Source organism: Zootoca vivipara, chromosome 2, assembly GCF_963506605.1.
Source record: "Zootoca vivipara chromosome 2, rZooViv1.1, whole genome shotgun sequence".
Taxonomy (NCBI): Eukaryota; Metazoa; Chordata; class Lepidosauria; order Squamata; family Lacertidae; genus Zootoca; species Zootoca vivipara.
This window is the reverse complement of record NC_083277.1, coordinates 117,478,452-117,504,804: the sequence shown is the minus strand read 5'-3', so window position 1 is coordinate 117,504,804 and position 26,353 is coordinate 117,478,452. Positions and strand designations below refer to the sequence as shown.

General features: G+C 44.9%; 1 protein-coding gene across 8 annotated transcripts; it reads right to left on the bottom strand.

Moving 5' to 3' along the window:
- Positions 1 to 1,381: 1,381 nt before the first annotated feature.
- NACA (nascent polypeptide associated complex subunit alpha) lies at positions 1,382 to 19,845 on the bottom strand. Of its 8 annotated transcripts, none has more exons than XM_035100662.2 (11): positions 19,710 to 19,845; positions 18,013 to 18,084; positions 15,077 to 15,208; positions 13,243 to 13,323; positions 8,877 to 12,200; positions 6,561 to 6,646; positions 5,236 to 5,313; positions 4,451 to 4,597; positions 4,047 to 4,175; positions 2,470 to 2,592; positions 1,382 to 1,503 (listed from the first exon to the last, which is right to left on the bottom strand). In XM_035100662.2, the coding sequence occupies exons 2-11, from the start codon at positions 18,080 to 18,082 to the stop codon at positions 1,489 to 1,491; spliced, it is 4,185 nt and encodes a 1,394-aa protein (XP_034956553.1). In that variant the 5' UTR covers positions 18,083 to 18,084; positions 19,710 to 19,845; the 3' UTR covers positions 1,382 to 1,488. The 8 variants fall into 8 exon arrangements, with proteins under 8 accessions (XP_034956553.1, XP_034956578.1, XP_060128100.1 ...); XM_035100687.2 differs by having other exon boundaries at positions 8,877 to 11,546; XM_060272117.1 differs by lacking the exon at positions 13,243 to 13,323.
- Positions 19,846 to 26,353: the final 6,508 nt, after the last annotated feature.

The window sequence follows — 26,353 nt, the reverse complement described above, 5'->3', positions numbered from 1 at the left end:
TTGTTCTCAGGAATTACCTATCTGCAATTTCAGACACTGTCTTCAGTATATTTAGAGGGAAGTAGTAATTAACTTTCTGTAAGTTGACACTTATATTTGTCATAGGAGAAGTGCAGAACATTGCACATAGTATTAAACATACACCAACAGCAAACTCAAGTGCGGAGTCATTACAGCTGTGGAGCCAACATGAGGCTGAAAAAAGGGGGGGGGAGACAACCTGCTTGGAGGAATCTCCCAAGGCTTGCAATAGGATTGACTGACTGATTTATGGTGAGGGGGATCCTAAAGAGCGAACTCCACCTCCACGCCTGATTTTTTTAAAAAATTTTTTGGGGGGGAGACAACAGAAAACTGGGAACAGAATAGATATCCTTCAGAGACATAGGTAGCTTTGATAAATTTCCAGTGGTGAGAGAGAAAGCATCTGTATCGTGGCCCAGCTCCTTGCCTGTCTAGCCGAACTAGCAATAAGCAAATTGTCTCAATGGCAACAGGTTCCTGAAGGAGAAACTATTTTGGGGTTGGAGACCAAGCTGCCAATTTTGAATTAATTTCTTGGCAACAAGTTGTGTCCTTCATATAGACGGCGATTCTCCCACACTTGACTCTACCACTGCAAGGATTGGGGGTTTTTTCCCAACTTTTGTTGGGGGCTGCTAGAAAAGGCTCCAAGGGCCACATGCGGCCTTTGGGGCAAATATTGGGACCCTATTCTAAGGAATATTTTAAAAAACTTCACTTTCCGTCAGTTAATTCTGCACAAATAGAAAATAAGAAAAAAGCAGGCAGTGTTTACACAGTAGTGCTAGGCACCAAGCTTCCTAACAAAAACAAATATTTTGAACATGCAGTTATTGTACTGTTTGTAATGTAATGGGTCTGTGCCTATGAACTTTGGATGTACATTAATAAACAGTGATAAGTGATGGCAGGATCCCAAATATGAGGTAGCATTTGCTAAGGGGATTACACCAATCAAAATCTCTCACACAGTGGCAAAAGTCGTTCTTTGGGATCAATGAAACAAGGACAGACTGTTCTTTTCAGTGTTACTCAATTTTCCCCAGCATGAGTGCCTGAATAAACCACTTAAAACAGGCAATTTCTAAACTACAAACACTAGATCTATGAATAAGCGTCAACTCTTCAGAGCCAAGAAACAGAACAACACATACTGTATCTCTAAAGGAACATTAATATCAATCTCTAGTTTTCTGATATCCCAGCAGTTCAGGCAACTTAAATGAATTAGTAGAATCTTTTCAGTAAACAGGCAAAAGTAATGGCACCATGCTGGCACCAGGATCATAAACCACAACTAATTGTTTCAGTTTTAGTAATTGAACGTGTTGTTGACAACTAAGAAAAAGATGTGTGAAACCTTTGAAACCACAACTTTTATTAATTGATAGAAATAGTACAAATTTAATTCAGCTGCAATTTACTCTCCTCTGAAACAACCAAAAAGTTCCCCTTCCTGGGTGGCTACATCGTCAACTCCTGGGGGGGGAGAAACAGAAAAAAAGAGAATTAGAAACACTGTTTTCCTATAGGTGATGGGATGTGGAAGTGCTGGGTATTTTACCAGTGGGAAACTGGGCGACTGTTTATCTACCCTGCACAGCCATGTGACCTTGGGGGGCTATTGTTATGGCTGCATGAGATTTTAGATGGAAAGGATGCAGAACACAGCAGGCGTAACTCTAGTCGCAAGATAAAGTAATCAGATGAGGACAGGCAAAAAAGTGCCTGGTTCCCAAGTAGTTGCCTAGGATATAACATTGAGAACTGATGCATTTATCTGTTCCCAAAGGACAGACAAATCTGCACTAGATGTTTCAAGTGGTTTCAACTGAGAAGATTCTTCCTGCCTCCTGGAACCTTGGGAACTGCATTTCTGTGAAGAAGCCAACTGACATCAACAAGACACTTCTCAGAAATTTTGCAAAGCTAAACCATGGCAGTTGGATCTGTTTGTAGGGTATACCTTATGCATGTACTGTTACCCACTGACCCACACATGCCTATAAGCAGTTGCTGATGTTACGTTTTTCAATATACATATACCCTGCTCAAGATCACAATTAAAAAATTACCACTGGAAAAACTGTTTCATAGTGAATGCCATCTGTAAATCTAGTTGGCCAAAGCACATTGTTGCAAATGAATCTTAGTAAATATTAAGCTATGTTTAGATATACTTGAAAACATAGGTGTTAAAATGTATCATGTTGCATTCGACTTTTCCAGGCATCCCATTTCAATGCTGAGAGGTAGTTAAATGTTATAATTACTGATGAAAAGCAGTTGTAGTGGGGCAAGAGATAGAAAACAATGCATTTCCAAGGAATGGATTAATCTGGTGGTGAAGTGATGACATAAAATGGCCATGAGCTTTTTGCCATCTGTTCTCCAGGCTCTGGGTCCATGGGCCCTGTTATAAATGTCACTCAAGCAGGAACTTACCATAATAGCGTTTACAATATCATTACTGTTGTTCTTCAGGGCGCGAACGGCTTTTGCCCGGGAAACATTCGCTTGGGACATCACTAATTCGATGTCTTTCACCTCAACACCAGTCTCATCAACCTGGATGGGGAAAGATAAATGTCTCAGGACAGTTGTTCAAGCCTTTTTCTGCCAAGCAGGAAAGAAATGGCATGGATCCTTAAAAGTTTAGGATCCATTCAACCTAAGGTTTACAAAAGCCACAAGATAAATCAGGCACAGTAAACCCCAAATTGCTGTTAAGAGAGTCCCTGGTAAACTTGAAAAACTCACTTGCTATTTCAAATAGAAAGGAAGAATAGATTGAAACAGACAGGCAAGTGAGTGTGCTCTCTACATATGGTTAGAACTCTAACCCCACAGCCTGACTTGGGCTCTGTGTCTGCCCACACCAAAGACCCAATAAAATGCAAGCCTGGAATGGTAATGAATTTCTTTTGACAACTGCCCCTGCCTGTTTGCCAGCTAAATGTATGCCAGTTCATGCCACAAGAGGAAGTTTTCCAAGTCCAGTGCAAGTACAATTATAGTCACTGGTATTCTGTGCAAGACATCCATGATCATTAATAGAATGTATCAAAAATGCATCTTCAGTGCCCATGTCACTCCTGCTACCTGCCAATATCTGTGATAAGTGAACAGCTGGCTCTATTATTTCTGTATGTGAAACCAATTACAATAGTTTGGGGGCGGGAGAACCTAATCAGATTGTTCATTGGGAATATGATCAAGTTCCCCTCCCCAAATTCAAACAGGAAGGTGGGATGCTGGTAAACAAGAGACTGGGTGCATGACAACTCTCCATGACTGCAGCAGGTAAGAAAAAGTTGGGTGTGTGTACTGGTTTCACACTAGCCTGGTTTGCATATAATGCTGAATTATGGTTTACTAATCCATGTGTTAGCATAATGAGCAACAGTTTAGTAATTCATGGCTTAGCATAATGTGAGAACTCTGTCCATTATAAGCAAACCATAATCTGAAGCCATAGTTTATTGTTGGGTTATGGCATTACGTGTGAACTTAATTATGCCTTAACCATGGATGGTCTGGCCACTCCATCCCAAACAAAGGCACAAATCACAAAGAGCTGGAAAACAAACAAACCTTTGGAGAAACAAATCATGGCTTGGAGTTTTATGTCTTGTAGGCCACTGAGGCACTTGTAGGGATTTTAAAAATGAGAGAAAACTTGAATGAAGTATGCGATTTGTTTGGTATGCACCTGGGGATATGAAGGAAGCTGGAAGCTCACAAGAGGAAGGTAGGGTGTTGGTTGGTTAGTGCAGGCTGCTCAATAGGGGCACTGAGAATAATGAGACCACATGAAGGAGCACTGAGCGGTGCCCTTCACACCCACCTGAAGAACTATATTCTCCCCACACAAGTCAGAAATCAAGAAACTCCTGATGAGCAGGGGAAGCTTTTCCTGTCTCATTCACCAAGGCAGACATTAAAAAGACCAACAGCTCTGAGCTGGCCATGAGTGCCAGTTTCAAGGCTGCAATGACATATACAGAAAGTATGTGGCATACCTCTTCCTCTTCACTCTCCTCTTGTACAGTGGGAGTCTGTGTGTTTTCCTGAATGTTTGAAACGGCTTCTCCTTGCACTTTGAATTTCTCTGCAGCAGCCAGCTGTGCTTGCTGTGAGAGATCTTCAATCTGTTAGAGATGGGTGAGAAAGAGAGGTCAGTGAGGCTGTTGCAACTGAAGTAAGTAATGATGAGCAAAACAGAACAGAACAGAACAGAGGCCTCTACAAACACTACTGACAAGAACAACCAGCATTTCCAGATGTAGACCCCCCCCCCCGCTTCCCACTCCAATTTTAGAACCCTTCTCCCATTCTACAGTGGCAGAAAAACTACATAGTGCAACTGTCCTGTTCTTCAAATTGCAAGGCCCAAAATAACTAGACATTCCTGAGCTTAGCTTACCTTTGCTTCACCGAATACTATATAGGTATCTGATGCAGGACTTTTGTAGACATCTGGCTTGGTGATAACAAACAGGATGTTCTTGGATTTCCGGATTGTAACCCTGGTTACACCTGTGACTTGACGAAGGCCAAGCTTGGACATTGCCTTAAAAGCAAAGGAGAAATAATTTTTTGGGTGGCTGGGGGAAGTAGCCACTAAACTAGTCATGGCAAGAACTCGGCTCTTTGGTTTATAGAAAGTCTTTCTATAACTACTCCAGTAGCACAGCAAGCATTTTTTCCTCATTTGATTAACAACAACAATCCCCAAAAGCAAACCCAGAACTAGTGTCCATTCCTAGCTGTGTCACTAACACTTACAGAATACTTACTCAAAATAAAACTTCTCAAAATACAAAAAACAAAACCAATTACTTTGTGTGTTTCTGGGGGATGCATGTTTGTTTTTGTAGTTTACTTCTAGCCCTACTATATTCATGAGCAGGGTTGGGAGAAAAAATGGGCCCATGCCTAACTACTGTATGTACTGCAGTTTCCCCTGAGTTATTTATCTCCTCCTTCACTGCTTCTGTGAATGAAGGATAACATTTCAGAGAAAGAGCAAATAGGCACATAGATCAATCCCTTTTGCTGGTTGCAATTAAATAGGTTCTGGAAGAACATCCCAAGGAGTATGATAAAATGATTATAGGTAAGTAATTGGGGATAAAATGTTTGAGTAACTATTGCCTCCCCAGGCTGAATTAGCAAAACATCAGTCATTTCCAATCAACTTCATTTTACCTTCCGTGCTTTCTTTTCACTCCGACTCTGTTTTGCTTTGCTAACTGGTTCTTCATCTATTTCAGCTGCTGCTGCAAGCTGTAAATAAAAAGACCCAAAATGGAGTTAAAGGGATGCCCAGCAGAAAGCCCCCCAAATACATTTTCTGACTGAATATTGTATCCTCTTTTTGCAATGGAAATGAGAGAACAGATTTATATGCACATGCCCATCTACCCTACAAGTCCTCAAAATCCAAGCAGGGAGGCCTGGTATTTGCAAAGCATGCCAAAGAAATCACTCCATTCCCATGTACTAGCATAAATTCATATACTGAAGTACATTATCTATGTGCCAAGTTAGGCCCACAAGAGCACACAGAAAGGTGTTCTTTGTGGTTGTCCCACAATGTTAGAATTCTCTTCCCCTGGAGACTCACCAAACCAAGCCTATGTGCCTTACAGAAGCAGATCTCAACTGATGGCCAGATATAGAATAACATTAAAAAACCACAGTAGGGTAACATTGCAAATAAAACTGCTAAGTAGTGAGCAAGCTTTGGCATTCTCCACAATTGCTATTCAACTTGGATTAAGCAAAACTAAAAGGCTTACTATCCAGAGAAAAGGCTGGAACAACAGAAAACCCCCAGATCTCACAACAATGGCTGTTCTCCATATTTTGAAACTAAGTCCAGCATAATTCAGTAATTGCTTCCTTTTATATTTTAAAAATACAAAGGAATAGTCTTTGCTGTTTCTATGTCCCAGTAGGACCTGAAATGTTTTGCTCTTACAATAGTCTGAATCTATGTAACATGCCCTTCAATCCATCATAAGATGTTACAAACTGTAGACATTGGAGCTTTTTCACCACAGCAACTTTCTTCTTGCCTTTCATTATTTCAATTATAATCCAGATTGAATAAAAATTACGGAGAATTGTAAAAAAAAAAGTACATTTAACAACACTTGCTGTTTGTTATTCTTGTGTAATTTGCTTCTTTGTTTGCTTTTTCAAACATGGGATTTTAAACACAGAATTTCAGGCGGTGTACTCTCACTACCTACTGGTCAGAAGGCAAACCATCCTAGGACAAGGATTCCTAATGCATTCCTATGGGATTCGACTTACAAATGTGTGTTTAGAACACATTAAATTTCTAAGTAGAGGTACCACGGTACTTGTTAAAGTATGTGTGGCTGAACAAAGCATACACTGTAAATGGTGTGTTAAGCATCCTGGTGTGTGGTTTTTTGCGCATTTGTAGATCTTCAACATCACAGGGTTTTGTGGCCCTGCCCCAGATGCCAATTAAATGCAGCCCAGAGTTATTTGCTTCTCACCTGTGCCTGCTGTGTTGTGGCCTGCGTAGAGTCCTGTTCTTCAAGTTCTGGCACTGATTCATCGCTGTCAGATTCTGTTCCAGACCCTACAAATACAAATGTGTGCAATCTTTTTTTTTTTCATTTTGGCTTCAGCTGGGTGTGGCAGAGAAGCCCAGGGAAACATGAAGGGCTTTGCCAACTTGATCATGCAGATTCTATCTCCCTTTTAATGCACATCAAGAAACTCATACCAATCCAGAAAAGTCACAAGTATCTAGTGGCAGAGGCATTTATTCCCAATACAGGTAGCAAAGCAAACGACACAGAAACAATGCAACCTACAGGCAAACGACTTTGGAATGGCAGTGCTTTATGTTATCAGTGGCTATAATTTTGTAGCAATAGAGGTGCTTTGAGCTTTGCTCAGCCTGAGCTTCAAGACAATGCATATAAAACACTAGCTCTTTCAAAAATTAGTTCAGGTCACTGCATTCAGATATTACTACTAGAAATAGGTCTGTGTGTATGGGAAAAGGTGAGACAAAAATACTTTTTAAAAGCTTTAAGAGTTCCAGCTAAAAACAAATATCTGGGGAAGTGTGGGTACTGTATTCTAGGCATGCTAATATTAGTTGTAATATTAGTTGTAGTGTATGAAGAAATGCTTGCACTTTTAGGATTGAGATACCACTTCTATGTGTACGGTAGGAGAATTGGCAGCTGAGCTCTGGCTTAATTCAATGGTTTGAGATTAGGAATGTGTTGCAGACTTGCATACTCTCTGCAGTTATGTCTTTCCCTTCCATGATTTGTGATTATGTCTTAACTGGGCTATCTCTAAGTAGGGTTAGTCAGGATAGTTATGAGATGATGGATCTGCAAACCCATAGTGTGCTGGGTGTCATGGCAAACTGTAGTTAATGAAAAACATGGAAAGGAAGTAGAATGCGCAATGGGGGGGGGAATGGAAGCCCATAGGACATTCCCAATGATTCAATTTAATTTTGCTAATTCCTCACCTTTTTAAAGCAACAAAACAACACAGATTTTAAAAGCTCAGTTCTGAAATAGTGACCTGGGTATGCTTCACCTCAAGAACCTAGAATTAAGTTCACCGCTGTCGAATGATAACCACCGAAGACCCATGTCCTTTTAGGACTAAGTGACTGTGATGTAAATGGAAGGGGGGGGAATGATTCTCACCTGTGCAACAATTGTGAAGGGAACAAAATATATCTATAGCACACTTTTCTTAGAACAAGCTTGCCAATGAACTTAGCTAATTCTAGTTTATGTAATACCCTAGCATCTTTCCCAATACAGTGGAACCTCAGTTTTTGAACGTCTCGGCTGCCGAACATTTCAGAAGCCAAACACTGAAAACCCAGATGTGAATGCTTCCATTTTTGAATGCACCTCGGAAGTCGAATGGCTTCCACAGCATGTTTTTCCATTTTCACCATTCACTTTGCTGACAGCACTTTGATTTTCGAACATTTCGGAAGTCAAATGGACTTCTGGAACGGATTACGTTCGAAAACAGAGGTTCTACTGTATTTGCATATGCACCAGACCACACTGGTAGCTAGGCAAAATCTCACTTATTCTTGAATTTAGGCAGATGTTTGATTTTAACACATAGCATGCATCTTCTTGTTTAATATGTCTTTAATAGAGAACTACAGCCAACATACAAGAAATAATTTCTGTGTAACCCCACCCCCCCAGTGCAAGTACAAATACAAATACAGACAAAGCACAACTGAAATGGATAGTGGATATTGCAATTTCTTCCAGAGTCAGGATAAAACATTACACAAGAGTTGGCAACACATGCTAAATCTATGAACATCTCACTTAAAGCACTTTTAATTAACAAGATGTACTAGATGTCCAATCACAAGCCAAGTACTAGGATTGGAGACAGAGGACTTCTACAGTGCTACAGAAAACAAAGCTGTGATTAGGGTTTCTAGGTTAGTGCTATTCCAGAAATACCAGCCAAGGCAACATTGATGTCACACCCTCGATAAGACATTCACAACATGCTGAGCATGTGAAGAGACTCTCTCATTTGTGCAGTACATTCTTATGCACAAGTCTCGATTCCTCAGCACGCACAGGAAAGAGTTTTTTCAATTGGCTCTGACCACAACTGGTTACAGCTCAGCTTGGACTTACTTTGGCTTCACTTCTAAATACTACTTTTCTAGACTAACAAACAAAGCAAGGAGTCCAAGGGAGGAAACTTGGGACCCCTTGCCCATAGACAGGTTAGTATTCAGTGAGCAGTCTGTGATATCCATGCACACAGCAAACCAAGGAGGCAAATACCCTTGTCATTCTTCAGGATAGGCTGTTTGGCAGGAGGAGGAAGAGGAGCAGTAGGAGCAGTTGCTGGGGCCTCAGCAAGGGCCACAGCTTGTTTGGGAGAGAAATCCACCAGGATTGGCTGCAGAGGTTGCTCCCCAGCAGGCACCTCTGGAGGGATCAAAGGCGGCAACTCGTCGTCTTCAATGACAGCAGAGACAGGGGTGGGGGGTTTGGGCGGCACTTCAGATGCTAGACCAGATGCAGGTGAAACTGGTGATGGCTTAGGAAGCACAGCAGAGGGAGTTAGCTTTTTTACAGGGGAATTAGGAGGTGGCACAGGGGAAGCAGGCTGTGTGAGACTGCTTGTAGCTGTGGCAGAAACAGAAAGATCAGCAGGTGCAAGAGGCAAAGGTGTTGTTTTTTGTGGAGGTGCCTTATCCCCAGCAGAGGTGACAGGGACCTGGGAGACATCCAAGGGCAAGGCAGCAGAGCCAAGGGTCACCAGAGAAAGAGGAGTAGGAGTGCTCGGGGTGGCAGAGGATGTAGAAGCAGCCAGTGGGGAAGTGGTGGCCACAGGGCCAGGAGGAGAGACAACATGTGACACTGGGGAGGTTCCTGAGCCAGAAGCAGAAACAACAGGAGGCTTAGGGGAAGCAGTGGGGGTCACAGTTACAGAAGGGCCTTTGGGGCCAGCTGCAGAAGTTGCAGGGAGAACTGGAGGGGCCACTGAGGGAGCTGTTGAGGGTACAGGGCTATAGGCAGGCACACCTGGGGAAACAGAGGGAACTAAGGGCTCAGGTGCAGCTGCCAAAGGAGAAGCAGGTTTTGCAACAGGCACCACAGGTGCCAAAGGGGTAGGAGCAGGCACTGTTGGGGCCACAAGAGGAGTTACAGGGGCAGGTATAGGACCAGAAGGAGGCCCTGCTGGGGCCACAGGGCCAGATGTAGGTGTCAAAGGAGATGCAGGTTTTACAGGAGGCACTGGCTTAGAAACAAGTCCTGCTGGGCCCACAGGAGGTGCCAGAGGAGGAGCCACAAGCTGGGATGAAGAAGGAGGTGGTTTCACTGCTGAGCCTGTGGGGGCCAGTGGCTTAGGAAGGGTCCCTGCTGGGGGCACAGGACCAGAAGTAGGTGACAAAGGTGAAGTAGGTTTCACAGGTGGCACTGCAGGTGGCACTGGCTTTGAAGCAACCCCTTCTGGTACTGCAGGAGGTGCCAGAGACCCAGATGGAGGCGCCAAAGGAGGAACCACAGGACCAGAAACAGGTTTCAGAGGTGGCCCTGTGGAGGAAAGTGGTCTAGGAGGGACCACTGCTGGGGCCACAGGTCCAGATACAGGCACCAGTGATCTGGGAGCTACTTCTGATGGGGCCATAGGAACCGGCCCTGCTGAGGCCAAGGGACAGGAAGCAAGAACCCCAGGGACAGAGACAGGTGCCAGAAGAGGAGCCACAGGGCAAGAAGATGCCATAGGTGGAACTGTAGGTGCCACTTGATTGGATGTAGGTACTTTTGCAACCACAGGAGAGGCTATGGAGCCAGAAACAGGTGCCAAATGAGGAGGCACAGCTTCGGCAAAAGGTGCCCCAGGTCTAGGGGGCGGTCCTCCTGGGGCCACAGAGCTAGAAGCAGAAACCAAAGGGGAATCGGGTTTCACAGGTGGCACTGCAGATGCCAATGATCTAGAAAGAGACTCTGCTGGGGCCACAGGTCCAGGAGGAGGTGCTGAAGGACTAGAAGCAGGCCCTGCTGTGGTTAAAGGACCAGGTGCAGGTGGAGGTGGTGATTTCACAGCCAGCACTGCAAGTGCTTGTGGCTTAGAAGCAACCTCTGATGCAACCATAGGAGGAGTTGCACATCCAGAAGGAGGTGGCAAAGGAGGAGCCATGGGACTAGAGGCAGGCCCCACTGGAGTCACAGGGCCAGGAGAAGGAGCCACAGGATCAGAAGTTGGTGGCAAAGGAGAAGCTGCGGGTGCCAATGGTCGAGGAGCGACTCCTACTAGAGCATCAGAAGAAGATATAGGTCCTGAAGCAATAGCCAAAGGAGGAGTCACAGGACTAGAAGCAGGCCTTGCTGGGGTTACAGCGGCAGAAGGAGGGGCCAGAACAGGGGCCACAGGCTGGGAAACAGGCACAGCTGAGGTTAGAGGGCCAGAAGTAGGTGCAGGAGATTCAAGTTTCACTGTTGCTACTGCAGGTGCCAACAGAATAGGAGCAGGTACTTCTTGGGACACAGGAGGGGAACCAGAACCAGATGTCAAAACAGGAGTTACAGACTTAGAAACAGGTGATACAGGACAAGATGCAGAACCCACTAGGGCCACAGGGCCAGAAACAGGTGCTGAATCATGTTTCACAGATGGCCCTGCAGGTAGCATGGGTGCATGAGCAGGCTCTGCTGGAGCCACAAACGCAGGGCTAGAAACAGGTGCCAAAACAGGAGTCACAGGGCCAGAAGGTTTCACAGGTGGCCCTGCAGGTATCAGTTGTCTAGGAGCAGGCCCTGCTGGGGACAAAGGAGGGGCACCAGGGCACACCACAGAAGCCAAGGGGCAGGAAGCAGGTGCTGCAGGGCCAGCTATAGATGCCAAAGGAATCACAGGGTGGCAAGCAGACCCCACAGGCGGCCCTGGGGGTGCCACAGGACTAGATGCTGGCACTGGAGAGGCTGAAGAGCCTTGAGTAGTCACTGCAAAGGGTAGAGGAGAAAGAGGTGCTGTAACAGAATTATTGGGTCTAGAAGGAGAAGCAGGAGATATCATAGTGCTATGAGGCTTAGGGACTGTGGGACTGACAGGAGAGCTGAGAGGAACTGTGCTTGATACAACAGGGAGAACAGTGGGTCCAAGGACCAGAGGAGGAGAAACAGGAGCAACTGGGAGAATGAAAGGAGCTGGAATAGGACATGATGGCACCTGAGGAACTGGGCCCGCAGATATTGCCAGTGGTGGGCTCACAGGGGTAGCTGGATGAGCTGAACTAAGAGACCCAGGGGAAATTATTGAGGCTGGGGCAGAAGCTACAGGCCCTACTGCAATGCTGGGAGACGAGGGGCTAACTTTTTGGGCAGCATCAGCCAGATCCAGAGGCTTCAGGGAAGAAGAAGGAATCTGGGTCACCACAGCTGGGACACTAGGAGGCAAGGCTGAGCCAGGAGAGACTGACGTTGGGAAGGAGGAGGAAGGAGGAGCCACAAAGGAGAAAAGCTGCCCAGGTGAGGCAGCAAGGTCAGTAGGTGCCAGTGGAGTACTGGAAGGACAGAGTCCAGCAAGGGGAGAGTTAGCATCATGGGATGAAGAGGGAGGGTGGGCAGCGCTAGATACAGAGGAGCCGGAAACAGCAGCTAAAGGAGAGAAAAAGTGAATCAATGATGAAAACATGGAGAAGAAAAAATGAATTATCTACAGCCACCCACATGGAAATGCATCTCAGTTACCTGTGAGGTAGAAATTGCTGTAGCTGCTGTCAGAAAAAAGTATCACAGTGTTTGTATGCCCCACCCCATCAACCAAGGCTCTTTGTATAGTGCCAATATTCCACTGGAGGACATGTGCAGGATCAAATCTTTTGAAAACATGTGACAGTGCACAGGCAAGCCCAACATACTTGTCACCACTCTCACTGGATGTCTCACTACATATCCAACTCTATTATCCATATATCTGGTTGGGTACCCTCAACACATGCTATCAATAGAAACTCAATTATAGAGGAGAAAAAAGCTAGTTCAAGAAACAAGTTGCAGAGCCTTACAAGTGGTGACATTTAACCTTCCATGTTGTGTCCAGATGCACAGGTTTGAAAAGGATAATATACCAGTCTCCCGCTGCTTGAAAACTGCTTTGTAGTACATGTTCCATTTAAATGGCAATGGCTCCTATACCACCCAGGTTAATTTGGTTGCAGAAATGAAGCTGGGGAACATGGTTTGAGGTTGGGCCAATGTATAAGCAGGGGCGATCAAAGCAAGATCTTCACACAAGTCACATGTAATTTCAAGGTGTAGCCACTGGCATCCCAGGAACCACAAAATGCCAGTATTCTTTGAAACAGATATTGGGACAGCAATGCAAGGTACCACATAACTTTTCATACCAATTCTGTGTGCCTGTCAACAGCAAGCAGCCACAGAAAAAAAATCAAACCCTCTCTCTGGTAATCTAGATGGCAGATCAGTCCATAAAACATTTCCTACCTAGAGGTTTGTATTCTACACAGTAACTTGTATATGATCTATGTCAGCTGAAGAGCGAAGAATAGAACTCAGGAGTCTCCTTAAACCAAGTCTTTTTTTTGTTGCTAAATACTATGGTTAATGTAACTGCATCAACACAGCACAGCAAAATATTGTTAAGGAGACATACATAGGGACTAACAGCAAATACCTGGTGCTTGAACAGGAAGCTGAGAAAAACAGGCTGCAGGTGCTTCAGAAGCACCAGCAAAAGGGTTTGGAGTGGCAGGAGCTAAATGAGCAAGAGCAATAGGTTATTAATGACAAACCAATAAGCTTGGGGCTAGAACCATCTAGAAGGTTCTATTCTCTTGGCTTAGTCAAAATGACAAATTAAGTCTACTGGGAGCTGTCTATCCCGGAACTACGTAAGATGCCTTCAACTTCAGGCCTGGCATTATTCAAACCTAAATGAGACATGCAAGCTACAACTTACACTGCTAGCATCCACCCAAACTTTTTAAAGAATGAGTCACTCAGTGATGTTTCATCAAAGCATTAAATGGTGGATTAACTAATCTTAACTACCGGTATATGTGTGGCCTGAGAGTAGGTAGCTGCACTAGGAATGTCTGCAAATCTGATGAGCATAAACTGCTTTAAATGAAGCCAGAAGCACACTGCTCAGTGAGATCATGCAGGGAAGAGGAGCCCAGCACATGTTATATTAATGTATGGCTGCATGAGAAAGAAGTCTATCACATGCAACTTAAGCAGAAGGATCTTAGCATTCCAGAAACAGGAATTTAGGAGCTACTTCCTTAACACTGTGATTGACCTTCATAAGGGCAGTAAAAAACAAAATGGCTATATTACAACATGATAAAAGATTCTGAGGGGATCAAGGGTCTCTTTTTGGACTCATCACCTAAGACTAGCAGATGAGTACAAAAAAGGCTTTTACTAGTGTGAGAATTCACTCTAATGCATGGGCTTCATAGCAGGACTGAGACAACCAGAATTCAAGGCATAGATTTAGCAGGAAGGTGATATAAATGCCAGATTGAGCAAGTGCTCAGACTACACTAACACCAATTCACTACTTCAAGATTTTCCTTATTTCCAGTAAGAATGCTAGAAGCCTCTGTTCAATGAGAGAGCTGGCTTCAATAATCATAACTGTCTCTCACGAATGAGTTACTAAACAATCCTTAATTGTAGATTCTGGGTGATGTTTCTACTAAGCAGATGAAGAAAAGAAGGCAAAGGAATTACTATATAATTTGTGTTGGTCACTGAACTTTAAGTGGTCAGTTGTCTACAGCTACCCACTGCTGTGCATCAGTTCTTGGGAAGTGACTGGGAAAATAGGTATACAATGGGAGAGCAAGATAATGGAATGAGGATTCCCTCTCACCCCCCCCCCCAAAAAAAAGTTAAACAAGGAAGGGGCAAAGAACTACATATAACCAGAAAGTTATAAGATTCATGCTAAGAAAGCTAAACAATTTCTTAAAATTAAACTATGACATTTTAGCTAAAACACGATCTAGCCTAAAAGAGCAGCACCATCAAAGTGCAGGCATTCAAACTAGTAGTCATTCTAAAGGATGGCGTTAACCTTTATGGTGGCTCACCATCCCCCGTCTCGCAAAAAAGCAGTAATAAATCATCATCATCATCTGAAACTTGGAATCACTGAGATGTGACATTTTCCCTAGGTCTACTGCAAATTATATACCACAAGCAGTACACCCAGGGACATCGCAAGCAAACCATGGAAATGCCTTCTTAGGAAGACCTGCATACCATACTTAACAGCTGTTAACTCTTGCAGTAGTATATTTGATCAGCAGAAATGTATGTTTCAAGTATGTACATTTACTTATTTCTTTGACCACCAGGAAACAAGATCTCAGCTTAAACAAAGCTGGTAGTTCTGGAGCCCTGATTCATTCTAGAGTTTTTTTTAATCAAAAAATTCATTTTAAAAATTAAAATGAAGTAATTTCAACCCCATCTTGCTGTTTTAACTTGAAACCTACCTGATGACTCTAGAGCAGTCCCAGCCTGAGAACCCTTGCCTGCCACCTCAGGATTCTTGGTGGCAACTGGTTTGGACTCCTCAGCTGTCCGCATCACTTCCATAGGGACCCCAGGAACTGGGGGTAGAGTTACTGAAATAGTGTCAACTGTTCAGATACCACTCAGGAAACCCAACAGTCTGCACATGCCTCGTGAGGTGATTAGCAATCAGTAGCATCCTCAGCAGCCCAGAGACAAATGGCACCCGGACTAATAAAAACCTTAATGTATGAAGCATTATAGGGATAATCTACTCTGGAGAGGAAACTGACAATTTAAGTTGTTTCCTAGCTATCATGAGGATTTGGTGTCATCACACTAACAGTCGTAACTCAGCTGACATCAGCTTCTAAATGTTAGCGCTGATGTATCAAAAGCCAATCTAGGCCAAGTTTACCGCGTCACAGTGGTCATGCATGCAACCACTTCATAATGGGATAAAACGGATGGAAGTCAGTACAGTTTTTTTAAAAATGTAGCTACCACTAGCAGAGGAAGCAGTTAAAAATTTTTCCCATTTGTATCACAATATTAGCCAGTGCCTTTGAGGACAGAAGGGCATATTCATGCACCAGACTGTGGTAAATATGAAGAAGAATGGATGATGCACTGGATTTGGAACTAGTTGTATCAGTTCTTCTGTCTCCTCCTATCTTGCTTCTACATTCAGTGTGGGTGGCTCTGGCAAAACTGCTGTGTGTCTTCTTTCCCACTTCTTACATCCAAGAACCAGCAGCAAAGCTTGACTGGAGCAAAGCAAAATTTATTTGCTGTGCCCCAATAACCTCATAGAATTCTGTCTAATGTGTCACTGGCACTTACAGCAATCTCTTCTCTGCAACACAGGTGCCTTGGCATAACTTTCTAATGGGCCAGAAGCAAAGCTGAAAACCAGTATAGACTTTGCTAAGATTTGGTAGGCCATTCAACACCACGACATCCACAATATGGACAGGCAGACAGTTTCTGTCTGCTTCAGAGAAACTGCTCCATTCTATACAGCTTCATTTGTTTATCCAACCGAACTTGTGTGTTTCCTCCCTGTCTAAGAGAAACTCTCACACCCCTTGGACAGAAGTCATTGCATTTACCAGTCATGCAGTGTACAGCATCCCCATGCGTAGGTGTGTGTATAGGAGAGACCCAGTCACAAAGTCATGCAGTGTTCCCTAAGCGGCAAGGCAGAAATGTAGCATTCAAGGAGACCTGGTTCTCTGCTAACCAGCATCCATGATACCTTCAAGACAGATAACTGGAGACACAATACACAGGGAAGGTTTAGAGTTAGCATGTCCCAAATAAGAAGGATGCAGGTACGCACAAACACACACACACACTTCAGAATACAATTAGATTTTTAAATGCAGTATCAGCTGAAAATTCTGCTCCACCCTTTCACAGTCAACACATCTATCAGCTGTTACTGCCAAGTTCAGGATGCTTGGTAAATGCCAAATTATGTTGTAATCTTTTGGCTTGCAGTCACAAAACGTCGATTCCCTGCTCTGTGCTTAAGATAGGCAGTGTTAGTGAGTGGATTAGAAAGTTATCCACTTGACATCTAGTAGGTTTCAGGTCCCCATTTCAGTCACACCAGAGTCACCACCTCTCCGACCTTAAACAGTGGTCACCACCAATTTGCAAAAAGAAACATGTGTCACAAAGTAGTGATGCATGATCATTAACATCCCAATTCCCAACTGTCTCACACAGGTTTAAAAATATGAAGGGGTTGTATCCTTTGGTTCTTACTAAGCCACCTGCCTCCTTCTTCCTGAAGAATTCTTACACATCAAACCATTTGTTAACGTGGAAGCATGATTGGGAAACAAACCATATACAGATCCTTTAAAACACACAGAGTTTACTCCAGCACAAAAGGCCAAAAAGAAGAAAACCTTCCCAAGTCATTAAGCAAGTATCTAGAATTTGACGTAGGTTAAGATCCTCATTTCTCTAATGTTTCATTTAGTAATCACCCAACGTTAGCATACACACAAAAATCAGACGCTGTTGTTAGTAGTTTTAGCATTTTGTAGTCTAAAAACCTTCAAAATGTGGTGGGATAGCAGTGTTTATCCAGCTTGTGATTCACATCAAGCATGCTACTGCCATGTTCCAGAGAGAGACCATGCAACTCATCCAACTTCGAGGAGACTACACGTGGTAAGAGCACAAGAGGAAAATTTCAAAGTATTTATCTCAATTTCTCAAAGTCATGATAACGTTTATATGGCAAGTTCCAAGTATTTTCCACACATTGTCTCATTAACCCTTACAGCAACATTGTAAGGGCAGCCAGCATTATTATCCCATACTGCAGATTTTTTTTGGGGGGGGGGCCCTGAAGTTTAGAGATATTGGCTTTTCTAAGGCTACCTAGAAAGCTCATGGCAGATGCAAGACTAGAATCAAGCTTCTTACAGTGCAACTTACACATGACCCCTTTACCATGCATTTCTATGCATGTCTACTCAAACGAAGCCCTACTGAGTTCAATAGGACTTACCCTGTTTCTCATATTTTAAGACATACCCATAAAATAAGCCATAGCAGGATTTTTAAGCATTCAAGGAATATAAGCCATACCCCGAAAATAAGACATAGTGATAGGCGTAGCAGCAATGCCGGCCACGGCAGAAGGAGGAGGAAAAAAATAAGACATCCCTTGAAAATAAGCCATAGTGTGTTTTTTTGAGGAAAAAATAAATATAAGACATGTCTTATAATATGTGCAAGACTGCAGTCCTAGACTCTTGGCCACTCTGCCACAATAGCCCTCAATTATTTGCAAGTTCTACCCTTCACAAATGGTTTTACCTGCTTTGTTAAACTGGCTGACTGGACGAGTTTCAGGATCCTTTCTGAAAGTGTATTAGTCATCCAAGGCACTAACCTGTCTCAGCCTGAGGCTGTGGCAGCTCTTGTTCTGTTGCTGGAACAGTTTCTGTGGCTTCACCAGGCATTTCTGGGAGAAATGAAAGTAAAATTCAGTCAATTTTTCTACAGAATTAGTGGAAAAACACTACAGGGTATCTCACCAAAATCTTGCTTCTCTACAATCAGAGTATCATGGCAAGCTACAAATGAACAAATTGAATCACTTCCTAGAGAATGAACACTGCTGCCAAGTACAATTTGTTCTACCGTAGGTCACGCATCCCCAAACTGTGGCCCTTCAGATGTTTTGGCCTACAACTCCCATGATCCCTAGCTAAGAGGACCAGTGGTCAGGGATGATGGGAATTGTAGCCCAAAACATCTGGAGGGCCAAAGTTTGGGGGTGCCTGTTCTAGGTAGTCACACACAAAAAATATACATTCAAAAACTTTTGTTTGCCAAATTACTTGACTTTAACCAACCCCAATTTCTGTACCAAATGCATAGAAAACCATATCTACTTAAGGACTATTGATACAACTGCAGGAGATCTGCCAAACTTCAGTATCCATAATCAATGTTCATCCCTGGATGTTTTCCAATGGCTTAAAAGTTTTTATTCACTTCTACCCTCACCTAACCAAGTTGTATGGCAAGCAAGACTGGCATTATTACTATCAGCCATGATACCTAAATAAACCATCCATGTTCAATGGCAGCATAGCAGACTATGGTGAGAAACAGAAAAAAGGCCTGTAGGATCCCCCCCAAAACATTTGGTTGGTTACTGTTGGAAAAAGAGCACAGGCTTAGGTAGGCCTTTGGTCTGATCCAGCAAGGTACCTATTTGCTTTGGTACAACTCCACCCTACAACCGTCATGTACCCAAACTATGGATACAGTGAGAACTTCCATTCACTCCCATGCAGGAGCTTCCTTGCCCCTGCACTTCCTCCTTGATAGGCATAATACCCATCCCAACAGAAAAAGTTTAACTGAACGATGGGACAAACCTCAATTCCCTTCATTTCACTAGGCGCTTAAGCCTGTGCCCCAACACGCACAGCCACCAACCCACTCAATGCCAAACTTCCTGGAACCCTCCTGAACGGCAACTACCCTTCCTGGAGGAGCGCTATGAGAGCGCCACCTCCGAGCGGAAGGCCATTGCCCCGCTTCCCCCTCCGGGCAGACCCTGCTGCCAAGAGAGACACCCCTTTTCAAGTGGGGAGGGGGTGGCAAGGTGGCAGGTGCAGCCCAGGGTCCTCCAGGCGTCGACCTCCAAGCTCCAAGGGTCGAGTCCAAAGGGGGCGAGCGCCCTTCTGTTTCCAACAAGGGCGCCCAGGGAAGGAGAGTCAAGCTCAGGGATCGGGTGGAGAGCCGGGTCTCCCTCCAAAATGTCTTCTGTCCCCCTCGGCTCTCCCTCCCAGTGCTCCTTCCCTTCAGGGCCTCCTGCCACCGTTTCCCTACGAGCGGAAGGCCTTTCCCGAAGGCCCGCCGAGGCCCTACAACTCGGGGGGGGGGAGCGGCCTATTCGCGGAACCGACGCTTGGCTCCGGAGCCCTGGACTCAACCCACCCGCCAACGGCGCATCTTTCCCCGCCTCGAGCCCCTGAGCGGCCCCAGGCCGCCCCGGCTTCGGGAGCTTCCCGCCTGCCCTGTCAGGGGGCTCGCCGAGGAGGATGGCGGCGGATGCAAACGGGGAAAACTTACTGTACAGGACGAGCCGGGCGCAAGATGGAGGCAGAAAGAGAGCGAGAGGCGGAGGGAGGGCGACTTCCGGTCCGAGCAGGAATGGCTTCCGGGTCCCCGCGGGGATGCCCCATGCGCTGTTCTATGGTTCCATGCGCTTCTCTCGCTGCTGGTTTTGCTTCTTTCCACCACGCGAAGAGCCCCCTGCTCTGCCTTTAGCAAAAGCTTCAGTAAACACGGAAGGAACGAGCGCAAAGCCCTGCAATAATTCACTACCAGAAATCAAGATATTCCAGCGCGGTGATCCTCAAACTGTACTGAAAATAGCCACACTTGTTTTGCGTGGCACACAGAAAGGGGAAGGGAACCGCAATTGACAATCGGACGAGACTTTTAAGAACGTGTGTTTGAGCTTGCTTTCCCCTCCTTCCTCCGCTTCCATTCTCTTCGTGTGTCGTTGCCGTTTTGGATTGGGATCATCAGGACAGAGAACTTGTTTTGTGTTTTGGCTAAGCTGCGCTGCGAGCTATTTTGACTAAAAATGGCACCATTTAAATGCTGAAAATAATTAAAATAATAGACTAACCATGTTTCATGGGCCACTGATGTGCTGTAATAGGACTCTGCAGGTTTGCATGGGGCCCTGCCCTTCCTGGAGAGGGACGAGACCCCTAGGAGGGTCCTCCAAGCATCAAGGTGTCCCAGAGGAGGAGCAGAACATGAGGGTGGAGTCTTCCTTGGAGCCAGAGAGACCCCCAGGCAAGGGAGAAGGCCGATGGCGTAGGGCAGCTGAAGAGATGCAAAATGGAGCCAGGCCTAGGTGTTAGTGGTTGGAGGGCTGGACTAGGAGGACCTGGTGTTGTAAGAATTTTGAGCTCATATATATAATAAATGTTCATAAATGTACCAAGCAAACAGTACAGGAAGACAGGCCTGAAAACCATTTTGGCTCCCAAACTGACCAAATATTTCTCTGTGAGGAGGGAGGAACTTCCTGACAGTTAAGAGCTGTTGGCAGTGGAATTTGCTACCAAGGAGTGTGGTGGAGTCTCCTTCTTTGGAGGTCTTTAAGCAGAGGCTTGACAGGCATATGTCAAGAATGCTTTGATGGTGTTTCCTGCTCAGCAGGGGGTTGGAATGGATGGCCCTTGTGGTCTCTTCCAAGTCTATGATTCTATGAAATGAAAAAATATCCCCTTTGTCTCTCTGCTCACAGATCCTGCCTTAAGGCCACATTTAAGATATGAATAGGGTGTGAGTCTGTGTCCTGGCTCAGGAACTAAGTACAGTATTTATCATTTCAAAAGACTGGCTAGGCCCCCTGGTAATCCAACATTAACAGGTAACTTGTCAAACAGGAGATAACAAGGTACTCGGATTTCTGCTGTAGACCGCCCCTTTCTATGACATAGGATGACGTGCCTGGGGGTTGGTCTTGGGCTACACCCCTTCTTTGATGTATGTATGATGTATGTGTGACGCTTCTAGAGGTGGCTCTGATTGGAGGGGGGATTTTAAATTGTTTATATAAGGGCGGGCAGGCTTTTGTTGGGGGTTCTTCTCCTTTGTCCTGCCACGAGGGAAGACCCTGTTGCAACAGTCAATAAAGATCAAGCTTACTAGCTGCTTTACTTCTCAATATTCTCTGGTTGGCCTCTGTCATTTCCTCTTACCAATGGAGAACTCTGTAAGGCTCTTAGGCATCCTCAAACTTCGGCCCTCCAGATGTTTTGGACTACAATTCCCACCATCCCTGACCACTGGTCCTCTTAGCTAGGGATCATGGGAGTTGTAGGGCAAAACATCTGGTGGGCCACAGTTTGGGGATGCCTGTTCTTATGTACTCCATAAGGGAATAAGGACAGATTTTTTTATAACACTGGGAGAGCAAGGTTCAAATCCCCACTCAGCCATGCAGCTCCCTGGTGGACCTTGGGCCAACCTAGCCTACTTTGCAGGGCTGCTGTGAAGGTAACAATTGGTGGCAGGGAGAACCATGAAGGCCACCTTGAGCTCCTGGGAGGAAAGTGGGCTAGGAATGTCATAATAAATAAGAGGAGAGAGAAAAGGGGAAGGCAGGTGAAGCATGTGGAGGAGCTGAGCTCTCTGGAGAAGACTGACTGGGTCAGTCAAGGCTCGGCAGGGGACCCCAGGACTCGCACCCAACCCCCAGGAGACCAAGAGAAAGGGAAGGAATCCTACTTATAGTCTGCACATTTCTTCCAGCAAAAATTCCCACCCTTCTCTCTAAACTAGCTAACTATCTAAAATGCCCACCCAAGCCTAACTCTGACCCCACCCCCAGCCCTATGCCTAACCCTAGCCCCCACCCTAACCCTACGCCAAACTATAACTACTCCTCTATGTACAAAATAAATATATACAAAATAGGCACAAATGTGTACAAAATAAAAAAGTAAAATAAAACATAAATAACAAAAATAAAAATATTAAAATAAAACCAAAAATAAAAGTGTTAAAAAAAATTAAAAGAATAAAATCAAATCAAAATAAATCAAATAAAAGTAATGAATGAAATCAAAATCAAAATGAGAAAATAACAATTCACTAATCCTCCACCTAATCTCTGCCAACTGCCACTAACTCCTCTCTCCTCCACTCGCGTCACTACTAACCCACAATGACCACCTGCATGTCAGTGGCTTTTAAGGAAGAAGCAAGAGATGTCACAAAGGAGGGTGGGTCCTTGTCACCGTGGCAACCCTCCCACCTGGACCTGGGCCCACCTGACCCCTCCTGAGTGGTGATGCTCCTCTTTCAGAACTTGGAGGCACCTGCTGTTCTGCCTGCAGCCAGGCTGCATCTTCATTTCACATCCTTCTTCCTGCAGCCCCTTTTCTAAAGGGAGACCACCCCCACATCCTTCAAGGCAGGCTGGGGGTCTCCATAGTGCAGGATTGGACCATCTGCTTTGCATGCAGGTCTTCTGTCCTGGGCGGCATTTCAGGGGGGGGGAGGCTGGGAATGCCCCCCCATTCCAAAACCCTGGAGAGCTGCTGCCGGTCAGTGCAGCCTGGTTGAAGGAGGATACTGAGCAGCTGGAAGGTGAGCAGAGGAAGGCAACCAGGATGGTAAAGTCATAGCTGCCAAGTTTCCCCTTTTCTCGCGAGGAAGCCTATTCAGCATAAGGGAATTTCCCTTAAAAAAAGGGAGAACTTGGCAGCTATGGGTAAAGTGTCTGGAGACCAAGCCTAATGAGGAACAGTTGAGGCAGTTAGAAACCAAGACTGATCCAAGATATGGAAGATAACATTAAAAAAAAAGGAAAAAGGGAGGGAAAAACTATTTTGCCTGTTGACTGCCAGGAAAGGAAAACATGTATTTGTCGTGGGCTGTGTGAGTTTCGACTGCTCCCCCTGTTTCAGAGGACCTTTGTGGTGGTGGCTGAGCTGCTACCTTGAAACTGTTAACAGCCAGGAGGAAAAAACTTACCCTCCTCATGGGCTACAAAAGTTCCAGTTGCGAAAGTTCCACTCCTTTGTCTGAAGAGCTGCTCAGTGGGCTCTCTGCTGCCTAGTAGGAGGTAGGAGAGAGCTGGCACCAGGATAGACAAAGAACAAAGGCAGGATATCTTGCCTGGATGATCCTGGTACCCTATGGGCCTGGTGTGGTTTCTCTTCCAGGTACTAATACTGAATGAGCTTGTATTATGATCTTTTGTAAACTGATTTGAGAGCCTTCCGGGTCTGTAAAATACGAAATAAGTATTCTACAAATACAAATAAATACTAATCGTCTCATATGTTAGGGACCACTTTGTGAGATAGAGATAGAGGAAGTTCTTTCTTGAGTTGGTAGAGAAGCGGACACGGAGCAATGGATTCAAACTACAAGAAACAAGATTCCACCTAAACATTAGGAAGAACTTCCTGACAGTAAGAGCTGTTCAGCAGTGGAATTTGCTACCAAGGAGTGTGGTGGAGTCTCCTTCTTTGGAGGTCTTTAAGCAGAGGTTTGACAGGCATATGTCAAGAATGCTTTGATGGTGTTTCCTGCTTGGCAGGGGGTTGGACTGGATGGCCCTTGTGGTCTCTTCCAACTCTATGATTCTATATATATATACTAAGGACTAGCAATGACACAGCACTTATACTGTTCAAAACATGTAGTTTTGTTAATGTAGTTTTTTGTTAATCCTTGAAAAGTGGTCAATATTGATGGTGGGAATTTGAGGCAAGGTTGTGGCTTGCCTATCTAGCAAGCCGGTACCGGGCAGAAGCAAGTTTCAAACCAGGGGAAGTCAGATTTCTAGCTTAGTCTCAAAGTCACTGGTCTTCACAAACTCTCATGTACTTTACCTTGGAGAGGGTTATCTCCAGACTGATAGCCACATCAACCCACTGCAGGAAAAAAAGTGTGTTGTGGCACATTTATAGGCTAACAAATAGTGGCCTGCTAGAAGATCAAACCTATCCATTCTTAAGGAAATCAGCCCTGAGTGCTCCCTGGAAGGACAGATCGTGAAGCTGAGGCTCCAATACTTTGGCCACCTCATGAGAAGAGAAGAATCCTTGGAAAAGACCCTGATGTTGGGAAAGATTGAGGGCACTAGGAGAAGGGGACGACAGAGGACAAGATGGTTGGACAGTGTTCTCGAAGCTACGAACATGAGTTTGACCAAACTGCGGGAGGCAGTGCAAGACAGGAGTGCCTGGCGTGCTATGGTCCATGGGGTCACGAAGAGTCGGACACGACTAAACGACTAAACAAATAGTGGCTTAATTTTGGGGGGGGGCTGAGTCCAATTTGTCAGACTATACATACCTTTATATCTTGCTTTTCTTCCCCAAAGGAGTCTACTTGATGTATAATGTTGACCACAGTGGGTGGTTAGGCAAGCATATAGCTAGTCAGTTCTATTTTTCTAGAAAAAGGGGTGTCGGAACTTATCACAAACACCTCCCTCGTTCTCTTAGAATGGAAATGGTGCCCAATTGAGAGGTGCCAGAACAGAGCTCTGGCAAGTTCCGGCTGGGGGGGGGGTAAAGCCTTATAACATACCGGAGTACAGAGGAAAAGGTAGTCTGGGGCAGTAGGGAGAACGTGTGTGTGTGTTTTACTAAAAAAACCCCACACCCCTAATAATACAGTAGGATATAGCTGAAAATGGGAGCACATGAATACAATATTCCGTCCAAGTTGGTGTGATGCTTTCTCAACTCGCAGTCCTTGGGTGATAAATTAGCAGTGCAAGGAAAGTATAAACATCAGAAGTGGAACAGTTACTTTTTGTACTGAGAACACAATTCCCAGTGTCATTTTAGATTTATGGTACCCTGTGACTCTAGTTTTCACTGCAAGAACAGCCACATCTGTGGGATTTGTTTTCTTGAAGGCGAAGGACCATAGCTCAGTGGCAGAGCATCTGGCCTGCCTGCAGATGGGCCCAGGTCCACTCCCTGGGGTCTCCAGAATAAAGCTGGGAAACCTGCCAGTGAAAAGTAGGCAAAACAGAGCTAGATGGATTTATGGTCTGACTCAGTGTAAGGCATCAGACTATGTTTGTATGCCGAGGACAGCTGTTGTAGCCTGCATGTTCTTTGTAGGCTTTCACGGTTTCTTATAGCCCTTGAAAAAAATCGGATGTGAGGGCGATCTGGCTGCGACATCTGTCACCCCATTGATCGCCAGGGTTGATTCGGCTGATCTGGCTGGCTAGGCGGGTGTCCCCTTCCTCCCTCACCGCTCCATGTGCGTCCCTCCCGAAGCTGCGCGCTCGGTGGAAGAGGACGACCTTCCCAGATAGAAGGAGTGTACCGTTCTTCGGTCAAGGGTATACGAAAAAAATCAATACTAAATGCTTCTGAATGAAACCTTAACTTTTGCCTCCTGTGGCAATATGTGTGGATAAAAGATGTCACAGCACCAAAAGGGGGTGAATTCTTACCACATATATGGTGAATAGCGCTGAGCATGATTTCTGGCAAGGCTTATATACTTCAAGAGCTGAAAAATAGATGGCAGAATTCTGCAATTGCATAGTTTTTTGTGCAATCACAATTTTAACCATAACAACCCCCATTTGTTTTGTAAAGATTTCGGTATGCTGACTGTTAATTAAAACAATACAAAACAGTTTTTGAGTACAACGTAATAAATGAACGGGAAACATACTGACAGCACCAAGAAGGGGGAAATTGTAGTTTAAAACTACTATAAAGGCTGTAATGAATGTTCGTATCTTCTGCCTTAGAAAGACAAAAGAATAACAGTAAGAGCTCACCACACCTGCAGACTGTGCTGATGTTCCACTTCTACCAAAAAAAGAGGTCAGATTTACTGAAGCCTGAGAAAAGAAATAGCCATGGGGAATGGAGGACAACTTTGATGGGTGCTGGTGCTGCTGCTGCTGCTGCTGCTGTGTATATGCCCTATAAAAAGGAAAGAGCAATCCAAACTCTTTGCCCTACTCTCTCTCTCTCTCTGTGTGTGTGATTGGCACTATCCTTCCACCCAACCCTGCTGGCCTCTACTTGTGGAGGGATGTTAGTGTCCCTCCCATCAGCATTTTCACAGAAACATGCAGGTAGAAGTGCTGCTGGCAAAAAGCCCTGATGTGGGGCATTCACTGGGCCCAGTTGCTGCCTCAAAGCACATGAGGTGGTGGCCTTGCCACTCCATTTAGTACTTTTGGGCAGCAGCCA

Excerpts from the sequence above, each read along its gene's own strand:
- NACA (XM_035100662.2), bottom strand. The coding sequence starts at position 18,082 with ATGCCTGGTGAAGCCACAGAAACTGTTCCAGCAACAGAACAAGAGCTG. Across the intron at positions 12,201-13,242 it reads GCTTCCTGTTCAAGCACCAG|CTGCTGTTTCCGGCTCCTCT; the intron begins GTATTTGCTGTT and ends TCTCTCCTTTAG. Across the intron at positions 5,314-6,560 it reads CCACAACACAGCAGGCACAG|CTTGCAGCAGCAGCTGAAAT; the intron begins GTGAGAAGCAAA and ends TTTTATTTACAG.